Genomic DNA, 20,327 nt, shown 5'->3' on the forward strand with positions numbered 1-20,327 from the left:
TTTTTTCGACCTCCTCGTGGCATGCTTTGATATTCACCCAGGCCTCATCGACTCCCTCAGCCATCACTCTCTCCTCCTTCATGATCTCAAGGATTGCTTGCTTTCTTTTCGCACAGCCCAGAGTAAGGCCAAGTTCCTCTCAAGTTTTGATGAGTTCCTTCACTTTTAATGTTCTCCATTGTTCACACTAGCCTCTTGCCACTTGCCCTTGTTCAGAATATACTTGCCATACCCACTACAAATCTACTAGCAAGAAACGCAAGCAATTTTCAACACTACCATGTTTACACCCTCCGCATTAACATTGGTTTCAAAGTGCTCCGACTCGGCTTGACACAATCAAAGCTCACTCCAATGCTTCACACAGCCCTTCTCTAAACTACTATAACCTGTGCTAGCGCAGTCTGGTGAACTGAAGGAAAAACATCACGCACTCACAGCATCGCGGTAGCTGACACCGGCTGATCCAACAGCTACCATCCTCTAATGCAAAACGCGCCTCTGCCACCACTGTTGGCAGAGGCGTGTCTCAGCTCGCGGCTGCTTCTGCGCAGAGCTCATAGACGGAGTGGACAAGGCCACAGTGAGTTAAGGCAACATTACAGTTAAGGCAACATGTACAGCATGAATAGAAGCGTTACATATTCAGCCCAGGCGCCGAGAGCTTAAGGAGCTCGCACTGAGGTACAACGAGGAGCCGGGATTTTTTCGGAACCTCTCAGGTGCTCTGACGCTGCTTCTCGTCGTGCCACTTGATTCTTTTATAGGCCCAGGGGATCCGTTGCGTCAGCCGCCTCCAATCAGGAACCGCCACTGGTCGCGGACTGGAATTGCACCTGTGGGCAAGGGGCTTGCTACGCGTTGCATAAGACGCACGCAAGAGTTGCCAGTAATTGTGTAAGCTGCCTGAAATCAAACCCGTGGGTGGAGGGAGCTTGCTGCGCGTTGCGCAAGAAACACCGCTGCCGGTGATGTGTCAATCTAGCGTGCTCGCTGGCTTTGATGCTGGTTGCATTTTCAGAAGCAATGAAGTTTGATTTAAACTTCAAGGCGTAACAGGACGGACAGACACATGCACGGACAGATGGACAGACGCTTCATTTCAGTCATCATCATTCACTCCGTGGATATGCTGAGATTTTTTTTTGCGGACAACCGTTACGTCACCACGAAGGGGATGTCACAATAGGCGCTGATGGAAACTCTCACACGGTGACACCGAATCTTTGGGTGTCGACTCATCACGCACTTCTATCTCGTGCCACGCCACAAGTTTGCAGGCTCATAGCTATCGCGATTAGCCAATTAGTTCTGGCAAGAACACGACAGCGTGTTGAAAGCAATGCCATGAAGGCGATAGCAGAAAATTATAATGTTACACGAAGTAAGGCTAGCAGACAACTTTTTTTCGATTCCATATCGTGGTACTCCTACAAAACGCTGGTGTGAGCAGATACGGTCGCTCCAGGGAGAAGTCCTTTGTTCACAGAGTCCTTTCCTGTTGAAAGCACACTGATACTTGCCAAGATAGCACGTGCACAAGCGATCGCGGCCGCCGCCTTTATCAGCACAGTTCATTATTACTACTCGAGCAACCCCCCACCTCCCCTCACGTTTTTTTTTTATTCTAGTTTACAGGGCCACTCACCAGGCCCCATACCAAACTTCAGTTAGACAGTGGAAGTTGTTGGGTGTCCGATGAGGAACATTTTGCCACAAAAGTTTGTTGAATCGGTTCATCACGAGCGGAGAAAACATGTTTCTTGAAGCGGCGCGAAACGAGAATGAGAGGAGGCGAGCTCGAAACACTTGCCGCTCCTCCGCGTAGCCTTCGCAAGACAAATCTCTTTCCTGCTCTCTTCGGCATCCGACCAAGAGATGGCGTGCGCATGACGTGTCCAAACATGTCCAACCCCTGAGCATGCGAGCGGCGTTGCTTTGTTGACCAGCATTATTTTGTGGTCTTCTACCTGTTTCTGCAGGATGATTTGGAAACGCTGGCTTAGATGCGGTAAAATAGATGAGCACAATGAGTGCGCAAACGCATAGGAGCGTTCCACGGCGGTCGTCTGCTGCATGCACTGACCGCGGGGACACGAACGCATGCGAGAGCCGACACATAAGCCCCGCATCTCGTTGGAACACGCGGGAGAAAAATGGAAAAGACGGTCACATTCCCTTATTGCGTCTCATTATTTGTCGAGTTTTATTGGTATTTTCAAGCAACAAATTACATAGACTATGCATGCCGTGTTAAATAATTTTCGCTATGTCACGTGCCACTGTTGACGACATCAGAGCAGAGCCGTCTTCGTAGAGGACCGATGCCACTGCATTGCCGTGTACGTAGGGCCATTCATACGTGCACGTCATGCCCTCATTCTCTGGGCGCACACCAGCAGAAGGAAAGGAGAGCAGCGTTCATCTTGAAATTTGACCCATTTCCACGGCGCGTAGCGTTGCAAATTTTGGCAGAAGTGATCATGAACGCCTAGTCTACGCATTGCTCTTGTCAGCTCAAAATTGTCAAACTTGGTAAGTGGCCCTTTAAGATAGGTGGTTTCCTTTCGGTTTGAGCATTCGACGGCAGTGCTACCCACACGAGAGGACATTTATTATTTTACCCGCCTTCCAGGTGACATAATGGACCGACTCATTTGATCTGAGCTTCAGCAGTGCTAGCATGCTGAAGCTCGTGACAGTTACGATGCGCGAGAGCATGTTATCAATTTAGACTTCACTTGTTACGGAACATGGTGGCGGCGACAAAAACCTGCTGAGAGTGTCCATACAGTTGCTATCACAATAATAACGCAGTTTTTACCGCTAAATAAGTGTTTAGGGTTAGCTTTGCCTTCCGTTCCTCTTTTGTTTGATTTGTACATTTATTTTCCCAATTTTGGCAATGAACCTGCATATAACAAAGTCTCCTTTATAACAAACTTTTCCAGGAATTCATCAATTTTGTTATCTCCAGGTTTAACTGTTGTATATATACCATGGACTGTACTCAGGCAGCACATGTGCAAAGTGTAACAGCCATAAAATACACAATCGCCAACTCAATATCCACCATCAGCACAATGTTTCACTCACTGGCAGCTGCGGTAACATGAACTAACATACCTCCAGTCGAGTAGCCGATGGCATAGACAATCCTGTTAGCCAGATACACCACACCAGCACAGGCAGCAAGTCTCTACAAAGAAAACAGTCGTTTACATTCTTGCACACATGACAAAATACAGAGTATTTTTCAGGCATGCGATACACATACCACTGGCCTCTAGTTGGGCCATGTCGCACACACAAATGCGTGAAGTATTTCCATCCACTGCCTCTAAAATTAAGAATGATTGATGGAACGTCAGTATTCACAGTGCCCACAGACTGTCACACCACCAAGCAGGATGTCAGCAAATGAGTTAGCAGACAACAAACTGACAGGTACTTCCTAATGATTGATATGTGGGGTTTAACGTCCCAAAACCACTATATGAATATGAGCGACGCCGTAGTGGAGGGCTCCGGAAATTTCGACCACCTGTGGTTCTTTAAAGTACACCCAAATCTGAGCGCACGGGCCTACAACATTTCCGCCTCCATCGGAAATGTAGCCGCCGCAGCCGGGATTTGATCCCGCGACCTGCGGGTCAGCAGCCGAGTACCTTAGCCACTAGACCACCGCGGCGGGGCGGCAGGTATTCCCTAGCTCAGCTGTGTTAGCCCAATTGTCAATGTGTTGGTTAAAAAGAAACGCTACGCCTTTACCTGTTTCATGAATTCGTGAACGAACCAGGCCATCCATGACAAGTTAAGTTTAAGCCTCTAGTGAGACGCACACTTTTTAATTCATAGTTTTCATAGAATCTTGGCAGCATGACTCTGCCAGGGTGTTTTGCTATGTATTTAAATGGCAAAGCACCCTGGCAAAGTCATGTTGCCATTGATGGCACACAGCGTATGCATTTCAGCTCTGCGAAGTTTTCAGCAGCCACACGGTTAGTGAAATGTTAGTGTCTGTCGTTTACTGTTGAAACCTGTGCGATTTTGCTTCCATATATTATCAGTCGGTATTTTTGTTGTGTATAAAACACATACACATCATACGCGGCGTCCTGCGTGAGCTCGTGATGTCTCTTTAATAGCTGGCTTTCGTAAGAAACAGGTGGTACATTAAACTAAAATTCCTTACATTTTATCAGAAAAGAGCTGTATGAATCTTGCGAGCAACCATTCAGTCATTCATGGCCATGCTCGTTCCATGGCTACTGTCAACTATGACCAAGTACCGACCACATTGAGGGCTCAGGCGTGTCCTCAGCTGACGCATTTCAACGAGGACTAAACGTCATTGATTGATTGATGCAATATGTGCTTTTACTCGTTAATGGTTGATTGATTTATTGCCCTTTTGTTTTGGTGCAACCCACCATAGGAGATCAGACATAAAACGAGTGGTGCCTTACCATAAAAAAAATTTGTTAACCATTTGAAAATGGTAATAGATAGTTTTGAAATCATCTATTAGAATATTTCGAAATAAAAAAGAAAAAGAACACTGGCGTTTTTAATGAATATATTTGCTTTTCATAATCTTTAAACTGAATTTTTAAAAGTAAAGGAAGATTACCAATCTTTGTAAAGTTTTTTGAATTCGATGGAATTAGGATTCATTTTGTCTCGTCTCTTGTAGGCAATCGCATATGACTTGGCAAATGCTCCTGTGGCTAAAACTCAGCATGGTATCCCCAAAAGAAAGAACCGGAAGATTTAAATTTAACCTCAACGGCCTTTGAAGCAGTTCGTCAAAAAGTCTTTTCCTCTGATTGGTGAATAATCTGCACGTTCGAAATAAATGATCCAGAGATTCACTCTCATTGCAATGGAGGCATAGAGGTGACAGCGCTAGCTGGCGAAATCTCTATCGGATTCGCGCTTTGAACTTCGTCCTCCACTTTTGTGTTGTTTTCCCAACCAGCGCTGCACTGCACCTATGTTACTTCGCTGATAGGTGGCAGCACATTGAAAGCAAATTGCTCTCTTCGCTCAGAATGCAAAGAACGTAAAATAGCTGTCAAGAGAGGAAATTTTTCGGGTTGATTTTGACAGGGATGGTCAAAGAGGCCGTGCACCTTGGTGGCCAGGATTCCTCCCTCTTCATTTTTAAACACTTTTTCTGCCTGCTGGTGTCACCTCAACTAACATGCTGGGTTACCGGGCACCAACATGCTTGAGAACCCCTGCTCCAGACAACTCTCCCCGACCGAGCACAGAGTGCTGGCTAAGGGACACAACTTTAATGTGGCCATGGCACATTCGTCTACCAAGAATCACTGCGACTAATTCATGCAAATATTTGGGTGCTGATATAACTTCAAATCTAACCTGGCTTCTTCACATTGAGCACTGTAGTGTACACGTATCTCACAGTAGTACGGCCACTAGTGTGGGTTCGGTCTTAGCAAGCTACAAGGCCGTGTTCACCATTGTCTTGCGTGACTAATGCCGCTGCACACGCCCGTTCGAACATCCAAGGTGCCAAGCGCAGCGTGGCGAGAACACAGTACTGCTTTTAAACAAGTCGCAACACTTTATTGCCTGCGACAACACCAAAACGAGGTACAGTGCTCGCTGTAAAAGGCAGTGAGAAAGCAAAAGCGGCTTATCCACGCCACCCTCAAAGGGTGCTGTGAGCACGTCTCCAAGGGCAAAATGGTTCACGGTGACATGCCGCTGAGAGAAACAGGCTCTCTCGACTATGGTGCGCGCTCTCACGACCAGTGGCCACAGGGCCCGATTGCTCGAGCAAGGACAAACTCCGATAGGGCTGGTCAGGCGTAGTAAGACCACCCGCGAACACACTGCACGCCACGCTTAAGCCTAGCATTCGGAAGGGAAAACGAAAGGTAAGCGTTCGCTACGGGAGCAAGGCAATGTTGGCGAGTTCGAGCAAGGTGCAAGAACAGAGGAAGCGGGCGGAAGAAAACATATGCTCACCCTTCACTTCTACTCCCGCCGCGCGCACGGAAACGTCTCGCCAGGTAGCGCCACAGTCGAGATCCAGTACGACCTGGTACCGGGTGCTCGCTCTCCCAGCGCCAACCGATCGCACAGAAGGGGAGAGTCATGTTAGGACATGAGAACGCCAGAAATAGGCAACAAAGCCCACACAATGGCAATGAGCTAGCCTCCATTCCCACATCCCCTCTCCTCAATTCGCCGTACACCGGTATGAAAAGACAGCTGGATGTCACCCATGTTGTTGAATTGACACTGCTATGAGCAACGGCTAACCCCAGTCTAGCCTTGTAACTGCTGCTAAAAAATTGATTAGAAGGAGAAACATAAAAAAAACATGACACAAGTGTTGTGGTGATAGTGCTTATGCGCGTCAAGTGTCCGCGATATCAGGTGCTATCGCCCACAATTGTAAAGTGTTGCTTGTTCATGACGTCAAGGGTGACATGAGCGTCTGCTATATATGTATGCTGGTGGCACAAAATAAAAGGTTGGTTTATGTTATCTCGCCAACATCGGAAGCAGCTCAGTCCTTCTCCTCTGCTTCTGCAGCCAGCTGGGATGCGCATGGGCTTTCGCTAGGCCGCAACGCGACATGGTGTCAGAAGTGGCCGTCTTCTGCTATTCGAGGCGCATTGCACCAGTCTTCGTCAAGCGGCGCCATGTCAGAAGACAAAAAAGTCAAGCCAGTTCACGGCTTGTTCGCTGTTCCAGCTCCGCCAACATTTCACTTCAACCGGACGTTCAACTTCCTGGATCCAACTATTCGACGACTACCGATTTGCCTCTGGCCTAAATGAGCGAAGTGAAGACGTGCAAGTCCGGACTCTACACGATGGGCAGACAAGCGAGAAATATCTCTTCGACCTTCGCAGTATGTGAAGAACAGCAGAAGCAGTATGAAGTCGTCAGAAAAAACTTATACGATCACTTGTGGCCGCACGGAACCTCGTTTACGAGAGGGCATGTTTTCACCGATGTGTACAACAGCCTGGAGAGTCAGTCGACCAATTCATCACTGCGTTGCACACACTGGCGGACCAGTGCGACTACAAGAAAAAACAACGCATGATCCGCGACCGGCTTGTAGTTGGCCTTAGTGATGCCAAGCACTCATCATCATCATCATCATCATCATCATCATCAGCCTGACTACGTCCACTGCAGGACAAAGGCCTCTCCCATGTTCCGCCAGTTAACCCGGTCCTGTGCTTGCTGCTTCCAATTTATACCCGCAAACTTCTTAATCTCATCTGCCCACCTAACCTTCTGTCTCCCCCTAACCCGCTTCCCTTCTCTGGGAATCCAGTCAGTTACCCTTAATGACCAGCGGTTATCCTGTCTACGCGCTACATGCCCTGCCCATGTCCATTTCTTCTTCTTGATTTCAGCTATGATATCCTTAACCCCCGTTTGTTCCCTAATCCACTCTGCTCTCTTCTTGTCTCTTAAGGTTACACCTACCATTTTTCTTTCCATTGCTCGCTGCGTCGTCCTCAATTTAAGCTGAACCCTCTTTGTTAGTCTCCAGGTTTCTGCTCCGTAGCTAAGTACCGGCAAGATACAGCTGTTATATACCTTCCTCTTGAGGGATAGTGGCAATCTACCTGTCATAATTTGAGAGTGCTTGCCGAATGTGCTCCACCCCATTCTTATTCTTCTAGTTACTTCAATCTCGTGGTTCGGCTCTGCGGTTATTACCTGCCCTAAGTAGACATAGTCTTTTACAACTTCAAGTGCACTATTACCTATCTCGAAGCGCTGCTCTTTGCCGAGGTTGTTGTACATTACTTTCGTTTTCTGCAGATTAATTTTAAGACCCACTTTCCTGCTCTCCTTGTCTAACTCCGTAATCATGAGTTGCAATTCGTCCCCCGAGTTACTCAGCAATGCAATGTCATCGGCGAAGCGCAGGTTACTAAGGTATTCTCCATTGACTCTTATCCCTAACTGTTCCCATTCTAGGCTTCTGAAAACCTCCTGTAAGCACGCGGTAAATAGCATTGGGGAAATTGTGTCTCCCTGCCTTACACCCTTCTTGATTGGTATTCTGTTGCTTTCTCTATGAAGCACTATAGTAGCAGTTGATCCCCTGTAGATTTCTTCCAGAATGTTTATATATACTTCATCTACGCCTTGATTCCGCAGTGTTTGCATGACGGCTGATATTTCTACTGAATCAAACGCCTTCTCGTAATCTATGAAGGCTATGTATAGTGGTTGGTTATACTCTGAGCATTTCTCTATTACCTGATTGATAGTATGAATGTGGTCAATTGTTGAGTAGCCTGTTCGAAATCCTGCTTGTTCCTTTGGTTGATTGAATTCTAATGTTTTCTTTACTCTGTTAGCAATTACCTTTGTAAATAGCTTGTATACTACAGAGAGCAAGCTGATCGGCCTGTAATTCTTCAAGTCCTTGTCATCTCCTTTCTTATGTATTAAGATGATGTTAGCGTTCTTCCAAGACTCTGGTACTCTTCCCGTCAGGAGACACCTCGTAAACAGGGTGGCTAGTTTTTCTAACACAATCTGTCCTCCATCTTTCAGCAGATCTGATGTTACCTGATCTTCACCAGCAGCTTTGCCCCTTTGCATGCTCTCTAAAGCTTTTCTGACTTCTTCTATCATTACTGGTGGGGTGTAATCTGGGTTACTGCTAGTTCTTATAGTATTAAGGTCGTGGTTGTCTCGGCTACTGTACAGATCCCTGTAAAACTCCTCCGCTATTTTAACTATCCTATCCATATTGGTAGTTATTTTGCCTTCTTTGTCCCTTAGTGCATACATCCGACTTTTGCCTATCCCAAGTTTTCTCTTCAATGCTTTGACACTTCCTCCGTTTTTCAGAGCGTGTTCAATTCTCTCCATGTTATACCTTCTTACATCGCATACCTTACGCCTATTAATCAACTTCGAAAGCTCTGCCAGTTCTATTTTGTCTGTTGTACTTGACACTTTCATGATTTGACGCTTCTTAATTAGGTTCTTCGTTTCCTGGGAAAGCTTGCCAGTGTCCTGTCTAACTACCCTGCCTCCAACTTCCACTGCACACTCCGTAATGATACTCGTCAGATTATCATTCATTGTATCTACGCTAAGGTTGATTTCCTCACTAAGAGCCGAGTACCTGTTCTGCAGCGACACTCTGAATTCCTGTACTTTCCCTCTCAGTGCTAGCTGATTGATTGGCTTCTTGCGTATCAGTTTCTGTCGTTCCTTCTTCAAGTCTAGGCGAATTCGAGACCGTACCATTCTATGGTCACTGCATCGTACCTTGCCAATCATTTCCACATCCTGCACGATTCCAGGGTGTGCACTCATTATAAAGTCTATTTCGTTCTTATTTTCGCCATTAGGGCTCCTCCATGTCCACTTGCGGTTTTCTCGTTTTCGGTAGAAGGTATTCAAAATCCGTAAATTATTGCGTTCTGCGAATTCTACTAGTAGCTCTCCTCTGGCGTTTCTAGTACCGATGCCATAATCTCCTACTGCCTGGTCTCCAGCCTGCTTCTTCCCTACCTTTGCATTAAAGTCGCCCATCACTATAGTATACTGTGTTTTTACCTTACTCATTGCCGATTCCACGTCTTCATAGAAGCTTTCAACTGAAGCGTCATCATGGCTGGATGTAGGTGCGTAAGCCTGTACTATCTTCATCTTGTATCTTTTATTCAGTTTGATTACGATACCTACCACCCTTTCATTAATGCTATAGTATTCTTCTATGTTGCCAGCTATGTTTCTGTGAATTAGGAACCCCACTCCCAGTTCTCTTCTGTCTGCCAAGCCCTTGTAGCAAAGGACGTGCCCATTCTGTAGCACCGTATAGGCCTCATCTGTCCTCCTAACCTCACTGAGCCCTATTATATCCCATTTAACACCCTCTAGCTCCTCGAATAGTACAGCTAGACTTCCCTCACTAGATAAGGTTCTAGCGTTAAACGTTGCCAAGTTCAGGTTCCAATGGCGGCCTGTCCGGATCCAGAGATTCTTAGCACCCTCTGCTGCGTTGCAGATCTGACCGCCGCCGTGGTCAGTTGCTTCGCAGCTGCTGGGGACTGAGGGCCGTGAGTTATTTGACGTAAGCATGTGGGAGGTAGTGGCCAGATACTGCACCAGGGTGGCCAATCCTTCTCTGGTGAGGGAGTGCGTTCTCGGCGGTGTTTGCCGGTGAGGCCGCACCCCAGGCCTCTTAATGCAGTTCCATCAACACGCGGATTTTTTTTTTTAATCCGGTTGGGAACTGCGCGGTACCGGGATTTGAACCACGGACCTCTTGCATGCCAAGCACTCGGAGTCCCTGCAAATGGATGCAAATTTGACACTCGCCAGCGCTTTGGCAAAAGCTCACTTGAAGGAGACCGTCCAATGACAGCAGCAACAGCTGCGAAAAAGCAGCGACGAACCTTCACCAGCACCAGCCAGCAACCTGGACGCGGTCAACACACAACAGCAGCCTCAGAAGAACTCTCCAGGCCAGCGTTCCGGCACCTCCTCAAGGACCAGTGCACCTGTCACACAAGATCAACGCACCAGACCACAGTCCTACCAACCTCTCAGCTCCAGTCCATGCCCCAACAGCGGTCAAGGAGAGCACCTGAGGACCTCCTGCCCGGCACGAGCTGCGAAATGCAACTACTATGGTTGTTCCGGACATTTCGCAGTGGTCTCTAGAATAAAGGCTGCAGGCGAGCGAACGAAGGTACAGCTATCTTCTCTCCATATGGACAATGGGGCATATTTCGTAGGCACAATAAATGGGGAGCTCTCTAATTCTCAGTATGCTCAAGTTGTTACTAACGACACTCCGGTGTTCGCTAAACTTGATTCGGGTGCAGAAGTGTCCGTTGTACCCTCAACGTTTTCCGGATCGCCTACCAAATTAAAGAAGTGTAACAAAACCTTAACAGGCCCTACGAATGAGCCACTGCATGCTCTTGGAAAGTTTCTTGCCACTATCCAGTGGGAACAACGCATTGTCCGACAAACCGTGTACGTGCTCTCGCCTTTGAGCTTGGTTCTTTTGGGCCTCCCAGCGCTCGAAGCGCTTAAGCTGATAAAGCTCGCTGACTCGGTCAGCGAGCTTATCAGCTTAAGCGCTTCAGCTTATCAGCTTATCAGCTATCGCGACAGCCATCGAAGCTTCCTACCTTAAGCTTTTCGGTAGTCTGGGAGCTATGAAAGGGGAATAAAATATCATACTGAAGCCGAACTCTGTACCCTTTGCTAATCAGGTCACTAGTTGCACTGCCTTACCTCAGCGGGACCGAGTTAAGCAGGAGCTCGAACGTATGGAGCGAGACGATGTAATCCGCAAAGTAGACAAACCAACAAAATGGTGCGCAGGTGTTGTACCAGTACTCAAACCCTCTGGAGACGTTCGTATTTGTGTTGACTTGACGTAACTAAATAAAAGTGCCCTATGTTGTGCCGACTGATGAAGATAGCCTTGGTCTGTTAAGTGGGGCATCGGTTTTTTTTTTTGAAGCTGGTTGCTAATTCTGGATTTTATCAGGTCAAGTTGTCGCCGAGAGCCAATTATTGACTACCTTCATTACACCATTTGGCGGATACTGTTTTCAGAGGCTACCGTCTGGAATAACGTCAGCACCTGAGTGTATTCAAAAGAAAATGTCGCAGATTCTGGAAGGAATCCCAGGCGTGGTAAACATGATGAATGATGTGCTCATTTATGGCTGCGACGAAGCTCAGCATGATGAGCGTCTGCGTCTGACGTTAGAGGGTCTCAAGAGTGCTGGCGTTACACCAAACAAAGAAAAGTGTTGTTTTGGAGTAACCGAGATAAAGTTTCTTGGTTGTATTCTTAGTCGAGATGGAATCAGGCCAGACCCTGAAAAGGTCCGGGCCACCAAAGAACTGCCGACGGCAAATAACGCGTCTGACGTTCGACGGTTGCTAGGTATGACTAATCATCTGGCAAGATTAATACCAGATTTGGCTTCAAAAAACGGCATCGTCGTCACTTGCTTTTGAAGAGTTCTGAATGGACGTGGGGACCAGCCCAAGTGTAAGCGCTGTCGTACGTTAACGACGTTATCGGTTCGGCGCTCGTCATGGCTAACTATGATGCAAAGTACCCTACGATTCTTTCCGCCGATGCGTCATCATTCAGTTTGGGGTCGGTACTAATGCAAGCCCAACCAAACAACGAAATAAGACCCATTGCCTTTACATTGCGCTCGTTGAAGCCTGCCGAAACTAGATATTCCCAAACTAAAAAAAAGCACTAGCAATGACGTAGGCGGCAGAACGATTCAAACAGTACATCAAAGGCCTTGAAATTGTGTGTGAAACCGACCACAAACCTCTTGTAACCTTGCTGGGAAAATCTCCTTTAGATGTTATACCACCTCGCATTCAGCGTTTTCGCATGAGGCTCATGCGGTTCTGCTATGAAGTTGTGCATGTCCCAAGCAAGAGCCTGGTTACTGCAGATGTATTGCCGAGGGCCCCGATCGGGGAAAAAGCAGTGATAATGCATTGTCTGTTAGTGACGCCAGCAAGCACGTTTCAGGATGCTTGTCAAACGCAGTCGGGGCCAGCCTTTTTGAAAGAGTGAAAGCGGAACAAGCTGCTGACGAAGTTTGTCAAGCACTCTTAAAACTCAGTCAGAAAGGGTGGCCAAAATTCTCATCTCTTCTGATGGTCTTGCGTCCATATTGGCAGGAAAGAGCCATGCTTACAGTTGCTGAAGGCGTGCTACTTAAAGGTGCGAGGTTGGTCATTCCTGGAAAATTGCGCTGAGAGGTCTTGATATGTTTGCCCGATAGTTACCTCAGGATCGAAAAATGCAGAGCTCGTATGCGCCGCACACAGACACCAAAAGCCAGAACAAATGATCCCGACAGCCATTCCACAGTGCCCTTGGCAAAAACTAGGCGCTGATCTCTGCCATATTCAAGGAAGATGGTATTTGGCAGTCGTGGATTATTTTTCTATGTGCCCAGAGATTGCTTTGTTATCATCTACAACGTGTGCCACTGTCATTGCGCACCTTAAAAGTTTCTTTGCAAGACATGGCATACCAGAAGTCGTTATGTCTGATAACAGAGCGCAATTTGTATCGCAGGAATACAAGTTGTTTGCTTGCGACTACGGTTTTCGCGCTGTGACGTCTAGCCCCAGGTGCCTCCAGGCAAATAATTAAGTAGAGAGAATGGTCCAGACAATTAAAGGTCTCATTACAAAAGCGAAGGACCCATATCTTTCTCTCCTAACGTACAGGGACACTCCGGGGCTACTTGGGAAAAGCCCTGCAGAGCTTCTAATGTGCAGGCGGCTACACACAGCGGTGCCTGTCCATTCTACCAGCCTTCTGCCTCAGACGGTGAACCTGAGGATGTTCAGAAGCCATGACAGCGGCAGCATAGTTCCTATGCTAATGCCCGACAGCGGCAGCATAAAAACTTCAACCGTCGTCATACGGCTACTTCATTGCGAGTACTCGAACCAGGCGCAGAAGTCTGGGTGACGGACTGCAAAGCAAAAGCGCCAGTCTTGGGACTTGCAGGGCGGCCGAGCTCGTATGTGATTAGAACTTCGACTGGTGTAGTCCTAGAAAGAAACAGGAAATCCTTGGTTTGCTTTGTTTCACAGCCAAAAAAAAAGGTGAGGATGATGGAGGTAGATATGATTTTCTTCAGGCAAATGATAGTCGGGTAGAAACGAAGCAGAAATCTAATCGCGTTACAGACAGCATGGCACCTGACGATCTATCTAGAACATCCTTGCCGGGCACTGACCTTCCTGAATACCGAACGCGATCTGGTCGTCTTGTTCGACAGCCGGACCACGACGGGTTCAGCAACTGACTGTATTGTTTCTTGTGCATTGTTGTTTCTGTAAAGTGTTCTTTCGCTGGCAGTGCTGCTAAGTTGGTTGCAACTGTCAGTGTATTATTAAAGAAGGGGAGATGTGGGGATAGTGCTTATGTACTATCGCCACATCAAGTGTCCACATCAAGTGTCCAATCTATCAAGTATCATCACGTCAAGTGTCCGTGATATCAGGTGCTATCGCCCGCAATAGTAAAGTGTTGCTTGTACGTGGTGTCAATGGTCACATGAGTGTCTGCTATATATGTATGCTGGTTGCATGGAATAAAGGGTTGGTTGATTTTATCTCGCCCACATCGAAAGCGGCTCCGTCCCTTTTCTCTGCTGCGGCGGCCGGTCAGGATGCGCATGGCCTTTCACTCGGTCGCAACGCGACAAATGTTTTGGCAAAAGGGAGCAAAGGCAAGTAAAGGTAGTGTCGGTGAAGCTTAGGTGAGATAGCATACACCATACAAAGCGGGGGACAGAGCGTTGTCATAGCCGCTCGATCTCCCTCTTGGGTGCGGCCCACCGAATGCTCCCCTTCGCCTGTTAGAGCGCAAGTTCCCTTTCAACCCGCTACACTGGCTATAGCGATAGCTACCGGTGACGCAGGTGTTTATCCCAAAGCACCCTTCTGCCACAGTGAGCTATCAGCACTGATAATTTTATTTATTTCTGATCAGTGCTTTGTCATGCTCTCATGAACAGGCTGGCTCACTTCAGCTGGACTAGCAGCCGATGACCGAGTGACACATATTAGCGCAAGGAATACGACGAGCACAGAAAATGATCCCAGCCGCGGCTGTAAAAGCCAATGAACTATGCTATATCACTGCATGTGAAAGAACACCAGCTGGTTTTAAATTTCCTAAGCCCTTCACTTCGGTATGGCTCATAATCTTATTGTGGTTCTGGGATGTAAACCCCCAATTATCATTATTATTGTTATAAACGAAGATTTGTATGTACCTGGCTAACTTGGTGCGATTTAGACCTTTTTACGAGCTAACTCATGCCCAGCAAAATACAAATTTACTCCCGTATGCTGGCGATAGCAGGCTACACATGTAGATTTCAACTGCAATATTGATTTTGAGTCATTTTGGTAACGTGGGCACACTAGTAAAGAAATTGTTGGAGCAGGCCAAAACATACTGTCTGCAGCAAAAAACTACGTTTTTTAGGGGGAGGGAGGATTATACCGGCAGCACCATCTTAGGCATTATTACGGGGCACACAGTCCTTTATAGAACTGATTCGCAGTCTTGCGGCCAACCAAATCGACTGATCACATATTCCATTCGGCAATGGCAAGTAAAAAAAGTTTGAAAAGATCAGTTCTGGGGTTCGATGGCCGTACTTAAGTTTGTGGTCATTACGAGAGGATTGATAATGTGCTGTTTTTAAATCATCTGTAGGATTATTTCTGTAGGATTAATTCTTGTTTTCTTGTTAGAGATTGAATAAAATATAGTTTCAGTATTAGATTACGTCTTTGGTCTTGCAAAGATTGACAATTAAGGTTCTTCTTCATACATTGGGAGCTCGAAGTTTGGTCATATTTCCACAAAACGAATCTTGCTGTGATCAACTGAATACGCTACGCAAAGTGCATGAATACGTACTTTTTGGAAAGGATCCCACACTGGACAAGAATATTGCAGTATTGGTTTACCGTAGGCATTGTATGCGGCCTCTATAACCTCTGTAACTATATGTTTAAGATTTATTTGTAATATAGTGAGCAAGAAAGACGTTGATACCATCAGCTCAACTATCATCAACACAAGAAAAAGGCATGAGATCAGCGATCGAGCTCCGTCGTCTGGGGCCGCCTGCGTTCCATTCGAGCTACCACCCGCTTGCTGAGTTCCTTCAATAAACCCTTTTTACATTTGGTGAATCGTGCTGGGTAACTACATCACCTACATCCTGGGACTCTGATCCCGCACCCTGCCGTCGAGCATGCAAGACCTCCCCGCCGTCAGTGCTAGTAACCACTCTGACATACAGGCTTCGAAAGTGTTCGATTCGGCGATCGCAGACAGACTGTCACCATCTGAACGATCTGAAATCCTCCAACTGCTGTACCAGTACAGCGAATCTTTCGATGTTGTTCAACCTTCACTTGGCCGCACTTCTACCACTCTACATTACATCGACACCGGCTTCCATGCGCCACTACGGCAACTACCATATCGTGTTTCTGCGGCGGAACGCCAAGTTATTATCGAACAGGTGGACGATATGCTGCAACACGGCGTCGTTCAACCTTCACAAAGTCCATGGGCCTCACCTGTAGTGCTCGTTAAAAAGAAAGGATGGTTCTGTTCGCTTATGCGTGGATTACCGGCGCCTAAATAAGATTACTCGAAAAGACGTGTATCCTTAACCCAGGATTGACGATGCCCTTCATACATTACAAGGTGCCGAGTTTTTTTTCATCATTAGATTTGCTCTCAGGGTACTGGCAGGTCCCCCTTGCAGATGCCGATCGACCAAAAACAGCATTCGTGACACCTGACGGTCTATATGAGTTTAATGTCATGCCTTTTTTTTCATCATTAGATTTGCGCTCAGGGTACTGGCAGGTCCCCCTTGCAGATGTCGATCGACCAAAAACAGCCTTCGTGACACCTGACGGTCTATATGAGTTTAATGTCATGCCTTTTTTTTTTCATCATTCTATTTGCGCTCAGGGCACTGGCAGGTCCCCCTTGCAGATGCCGATCGACCAAAAACAGCCTTCGTGTCACCCGACGGTCTATATGAGTTTAATGTGATGCCTTTCGGCCTCGGCAATGCGCCTGCCACCTTCGAGCGCATGATGGACTCGGTTCTTCGGGGTTTGAAGTGGCAAATATGTCTCTGCAATCTCGAAGATATTGTCTTTGCGCCAGACTTTGCGACACATCTCGAGCACCTGAAACACGTCCTTACGTGCCTGAAGAATGCTCAGCTCCAACTCAACCTCAAAAAGTGCCACTTTGCTGCTCGGCAACTTACGATTCTTGGGCACATCGTATCAAAGGACGATATACTTCCAGACCCGGCTAAATTACGTGCTGTCGCCGACTTCCCCAAACCAACCACCATGAAGCAGTTACGCAGCTTAGTGGGGTTATGCTCTTACTTTCGCCGGTTAGTGCGCACCTTCACCTCTATCATTGCTTTTTACCGAACTTCTAGGCAGGGCCACTGATCTTTCGTCATGGTCTTCTGAGTGTTACCAAGCCTTCTGTACCCTTCGTCGTCTTCTCACTTCACCACAAATACTGCGTCACTACGATCCTACGGCGGCAACTAAGGTCCACACTGATGCCAGTGGTGTCGGCCTCGATGTGGTTCTCGCGCAACGCAAGCCTGGATTCGCTAAGTATGCCGTCGCTTACGCCAGCAGAACTCTCACCAAGGCTGAATCGAACTACAGCGTCACCGAGAAGGAATGCTTGGCGATCGTTTGGGAACGTTCCGCCCATACCTTTATGGCCGTACTTTTGATGTAGTAACGAACCGCCACGCATTATGCTGGTTGTCTTCGCTCAAGGATCCATGAGGTCGTCTTGCCCGTTGGGCTCTTCGGATTCAAGAGTATGACATCCGCGTTGTATGTCGTTCTGGCCGCAAGCATACCGATGCTGATTCACTATCGCGATCTCCCCTATCCCCGGACATTGCAACTGTTTCCTCAGACAACACGTCAGCTCTTGACGAGGACACCATCGCTTCTGCACAACGCAATGACCCATGGATCGCTTCACTTTTCGACGCGTTATCCGAGGCACCGACACTTCCAATCACTCGAACCCTGCGCCACCAGGCTCCGCACTTCAGTATTCGGAATAACCTTTTGTACCGGTGCAACTATTCAGCAGATGGTAGGAAATGGCTACTAGTCATTCCCCGAACGCTGCACTCTACTATCTGTGTGTCGTTTCATTCCGACCCACAATGTGCTCACGCTGGTGTTTTCAAGACCTACGAGCGCCTACGAAAAAGGTATTACTGGCGTGGAATGTTTACCTTCGTCCGCCAGTTCATTCGCGGCTGCCACCAATGTCAGCGGCGGAAAAACCCGCCACTTCCTGCAATAAGTTCATTGCAGCCACTTCCATGCCCAGGAGGAGGAGGAGGAATAAATGAGGAAGGACAGGGAGGTTAGCCAGTTCTCAGACCGGACCATGCCCAGACCGCCCATTCGACCGTGTAGGAATTGACCTCTACGGACCATGCACTACCATTGACAACGGCAGGCAACCGATGGGCTATCGTGGCTGTGGATACGGTACACTGAAACTGCTGCTCGCCGCACAGCTGCAGCACAAGACGTCGCAACTTTGATACTCAATCAATTTGTGCTTCGTCATAGTCTTCTTCGCGAACTCCTCAGTGACCGAGGGCGCGTTTTCCTCTCCGATGTAATCCAAGCACTTCTTCAACAGTGCCATATTGTACACCGGAAGAGTACATACAGCCTACCACCCACAGGCGAATGGTTTGACTGAGCGGTTTAATCGAACTCTGGGGGACATGCTTGCGACGCATGTCGCTTGTGATCAAACTGGGACCTCGTTCTTCCATTTGTGACATACGCGTATAACATCGCTACGCAAGTCACTACCGGGTTTTCCCTATTTTTTCTCCTGTACGGTCGCCAACCATCGCACACTATCGACACTTTACTGCCATACTCGCCAGATCCCTCTGAATGCACGCCTGTCTCGGAAGCCGCGCGTTACGCAGAAGAGTGCCGCAAGCTAGCCAAGCGGCTTACCACATCCGACCAACAGCGCAAGAAGGAGACCCGTGACGACGACCATCGTTCTGCACCAACTTTCGTTCCTGGAGCACTTGTATGGCTGCATGTACCGCCCTGCACCCGTGGTGCATCACCCAAGCTACTCTCTGATTACGATGGTCCCTACCGCGTGGTCCAGCGTACCTCACCCGTGAACTACGCCATTGAACTCCTCACGCCACCCAGCGACCGTCGTCGGCGTGGACGTGATATTGTTCACGTAAACCGTCTCAAGCCCTACTTCGACCCACTTGTCCCCACGTGTTAGATCGCCAGGATGGCTTCAACTTTTTCGCCGCGGGTAATTATAGTGAATAAGAAAGACAATACCATTAGCTCAACTATCATCAACACAAGAAAAAGGCACGAGATCGGCGATCGAGCTTCGTCATCTGGGTCCGCCTGTATTCTTTTCGAGCTACCACCTGCTTGCTCAGTTCCTTCAATAAACCCCCTTTACAGTAAGAAGATTTCTGTGTTATCTCAGTTGCTCTGAAAAAGATAAGTCAGAAAGAAAAACTCCACATGTGTATTAGATGTGCACCATTAACCAGTGTTGTGCATGAAGTGAAACAATGTATAATAGGTCTAAAGCAATATGTCAAAGCCAGTTGAGCACAACTAACTTTCCTAACAATGAGTTTTTTGTTTGGAGGTAGATGGTTCTCCATACATTTGCTCCATTATATGAATGCTGCGAGTGTGGCTGTCCAATAAAATAAAGCGTTAAGGAAGCAAAAGACCCTCGTCTGGCTCTAGTTCACACAACTAAACATTGCATTAATAATGTTGTTGTGAATAAGTGACATGTAGAGGTTCCAAATTCAGTGCCAACTATATAGCCAATGTCAATGTGTATTTCATTTATAAATAAATGCAGTGCATAATTGAGGAGCTTTTTTTTCGAAATGGGCAAAGTCCAAAACCAACACTAACTACGTAAGGCTGTTTTGACACATACATTCAACTTCCCTCTAAAACAACAATAATAAGTAACGAATTGCTGTTATTAATTTATTAGTAATGTTTTTATGAAAGCTTAGGGTGTCTATGCAATAATAGAGCTAGTTTTAGTTTTAAAATTGGTCCATTCTGAAAAAAAAAGCTTCTCATATGTTCGCGTGTCATGACGTATTTATTTCCGCGACACATATCTGGGTATAAGCTGAATCGGACAATAATCAGTAATGGTTTCTATAGAGATACCCAGCTCATTTATTTATTGCCGGGTCATGACGTATTTATATCAACAACGAATTAGTGGGCACGGCGAAACGGCTGCGACCATGCCGCTAACCTAGAAGTTTGTTCTCGCTGTGCAGGTTTTCCTGTTAGCGATCGCCGGCGTACAAACTTCGTGCAACGTGTGCCTTGGACCCAGTGCGACCAACGCAAGCTCAGACACACGGCAGCAATCAAGATCAATACTCACGCCAGGCATGTTGGACACCCCTCTTCAGGATCTGCGCATGTCAGTGACGTCATGCACCATGGACAGTATAAAAGCACTACCACAGAACTACTTCACCAGTGGGCACGGCGAAACGGCTGCGACCATGCCGCTAACCAAGAAGTTTGTTCTCGCTGTGCAGGTTAGTTGTTCATTCTCTACAATTAGGAGTGGAGATGAGTTGTTTTTATTGGTTTTGCCGTGCCCAGGCGCTTGT

General features: G+C 47.3%; 1 protein-coding gene across 1 annotated transcript in view; it reads right to left on the reverse strand.

The window, feature by feature from the left end:
- LOC142817631 (glutathione S-transferase 3, mitochondrial-like) overlaps positions 1-20,101 on the reverse strand; it is a 66,229-nt gene extending 46,128 nt beyond the window's left edge. The window contains exons 1-2 of the mRNA XM_075894684.1: positions 20,093-20,101; positions 3,127-3,199 (exon numbers count right to left, since the gene is read on the reverse strand). Of these exons, the coding sequence (XP_075750799.1) occupies positions 3,127-3,199; positions 20,093-20,101 (82 nt within the window). The remainder of the gene's footprint in view (positions 1-3,126; positions 3,200-20,092) is intronic.
- Positions 20,102-20,327: the final 226 nt, after the last annotated feature.

Source organism: Rhipicephalus microplus, chromosome 5 (genome assembly GCF_043290135.1).
Source record: "Rhipicephalus microplus isolate Deutch F79 chromosome 5, USDA_Rmic, whole genome shotgun sequence".
NCBI classification, from domain to species: domain Eukaryota; kingdom Metazoa; phylum Arthropoda; class Arachnida; order Ixodida; family Ixodidae; genus Rhipicephalus; species Rhipicephalus microplus.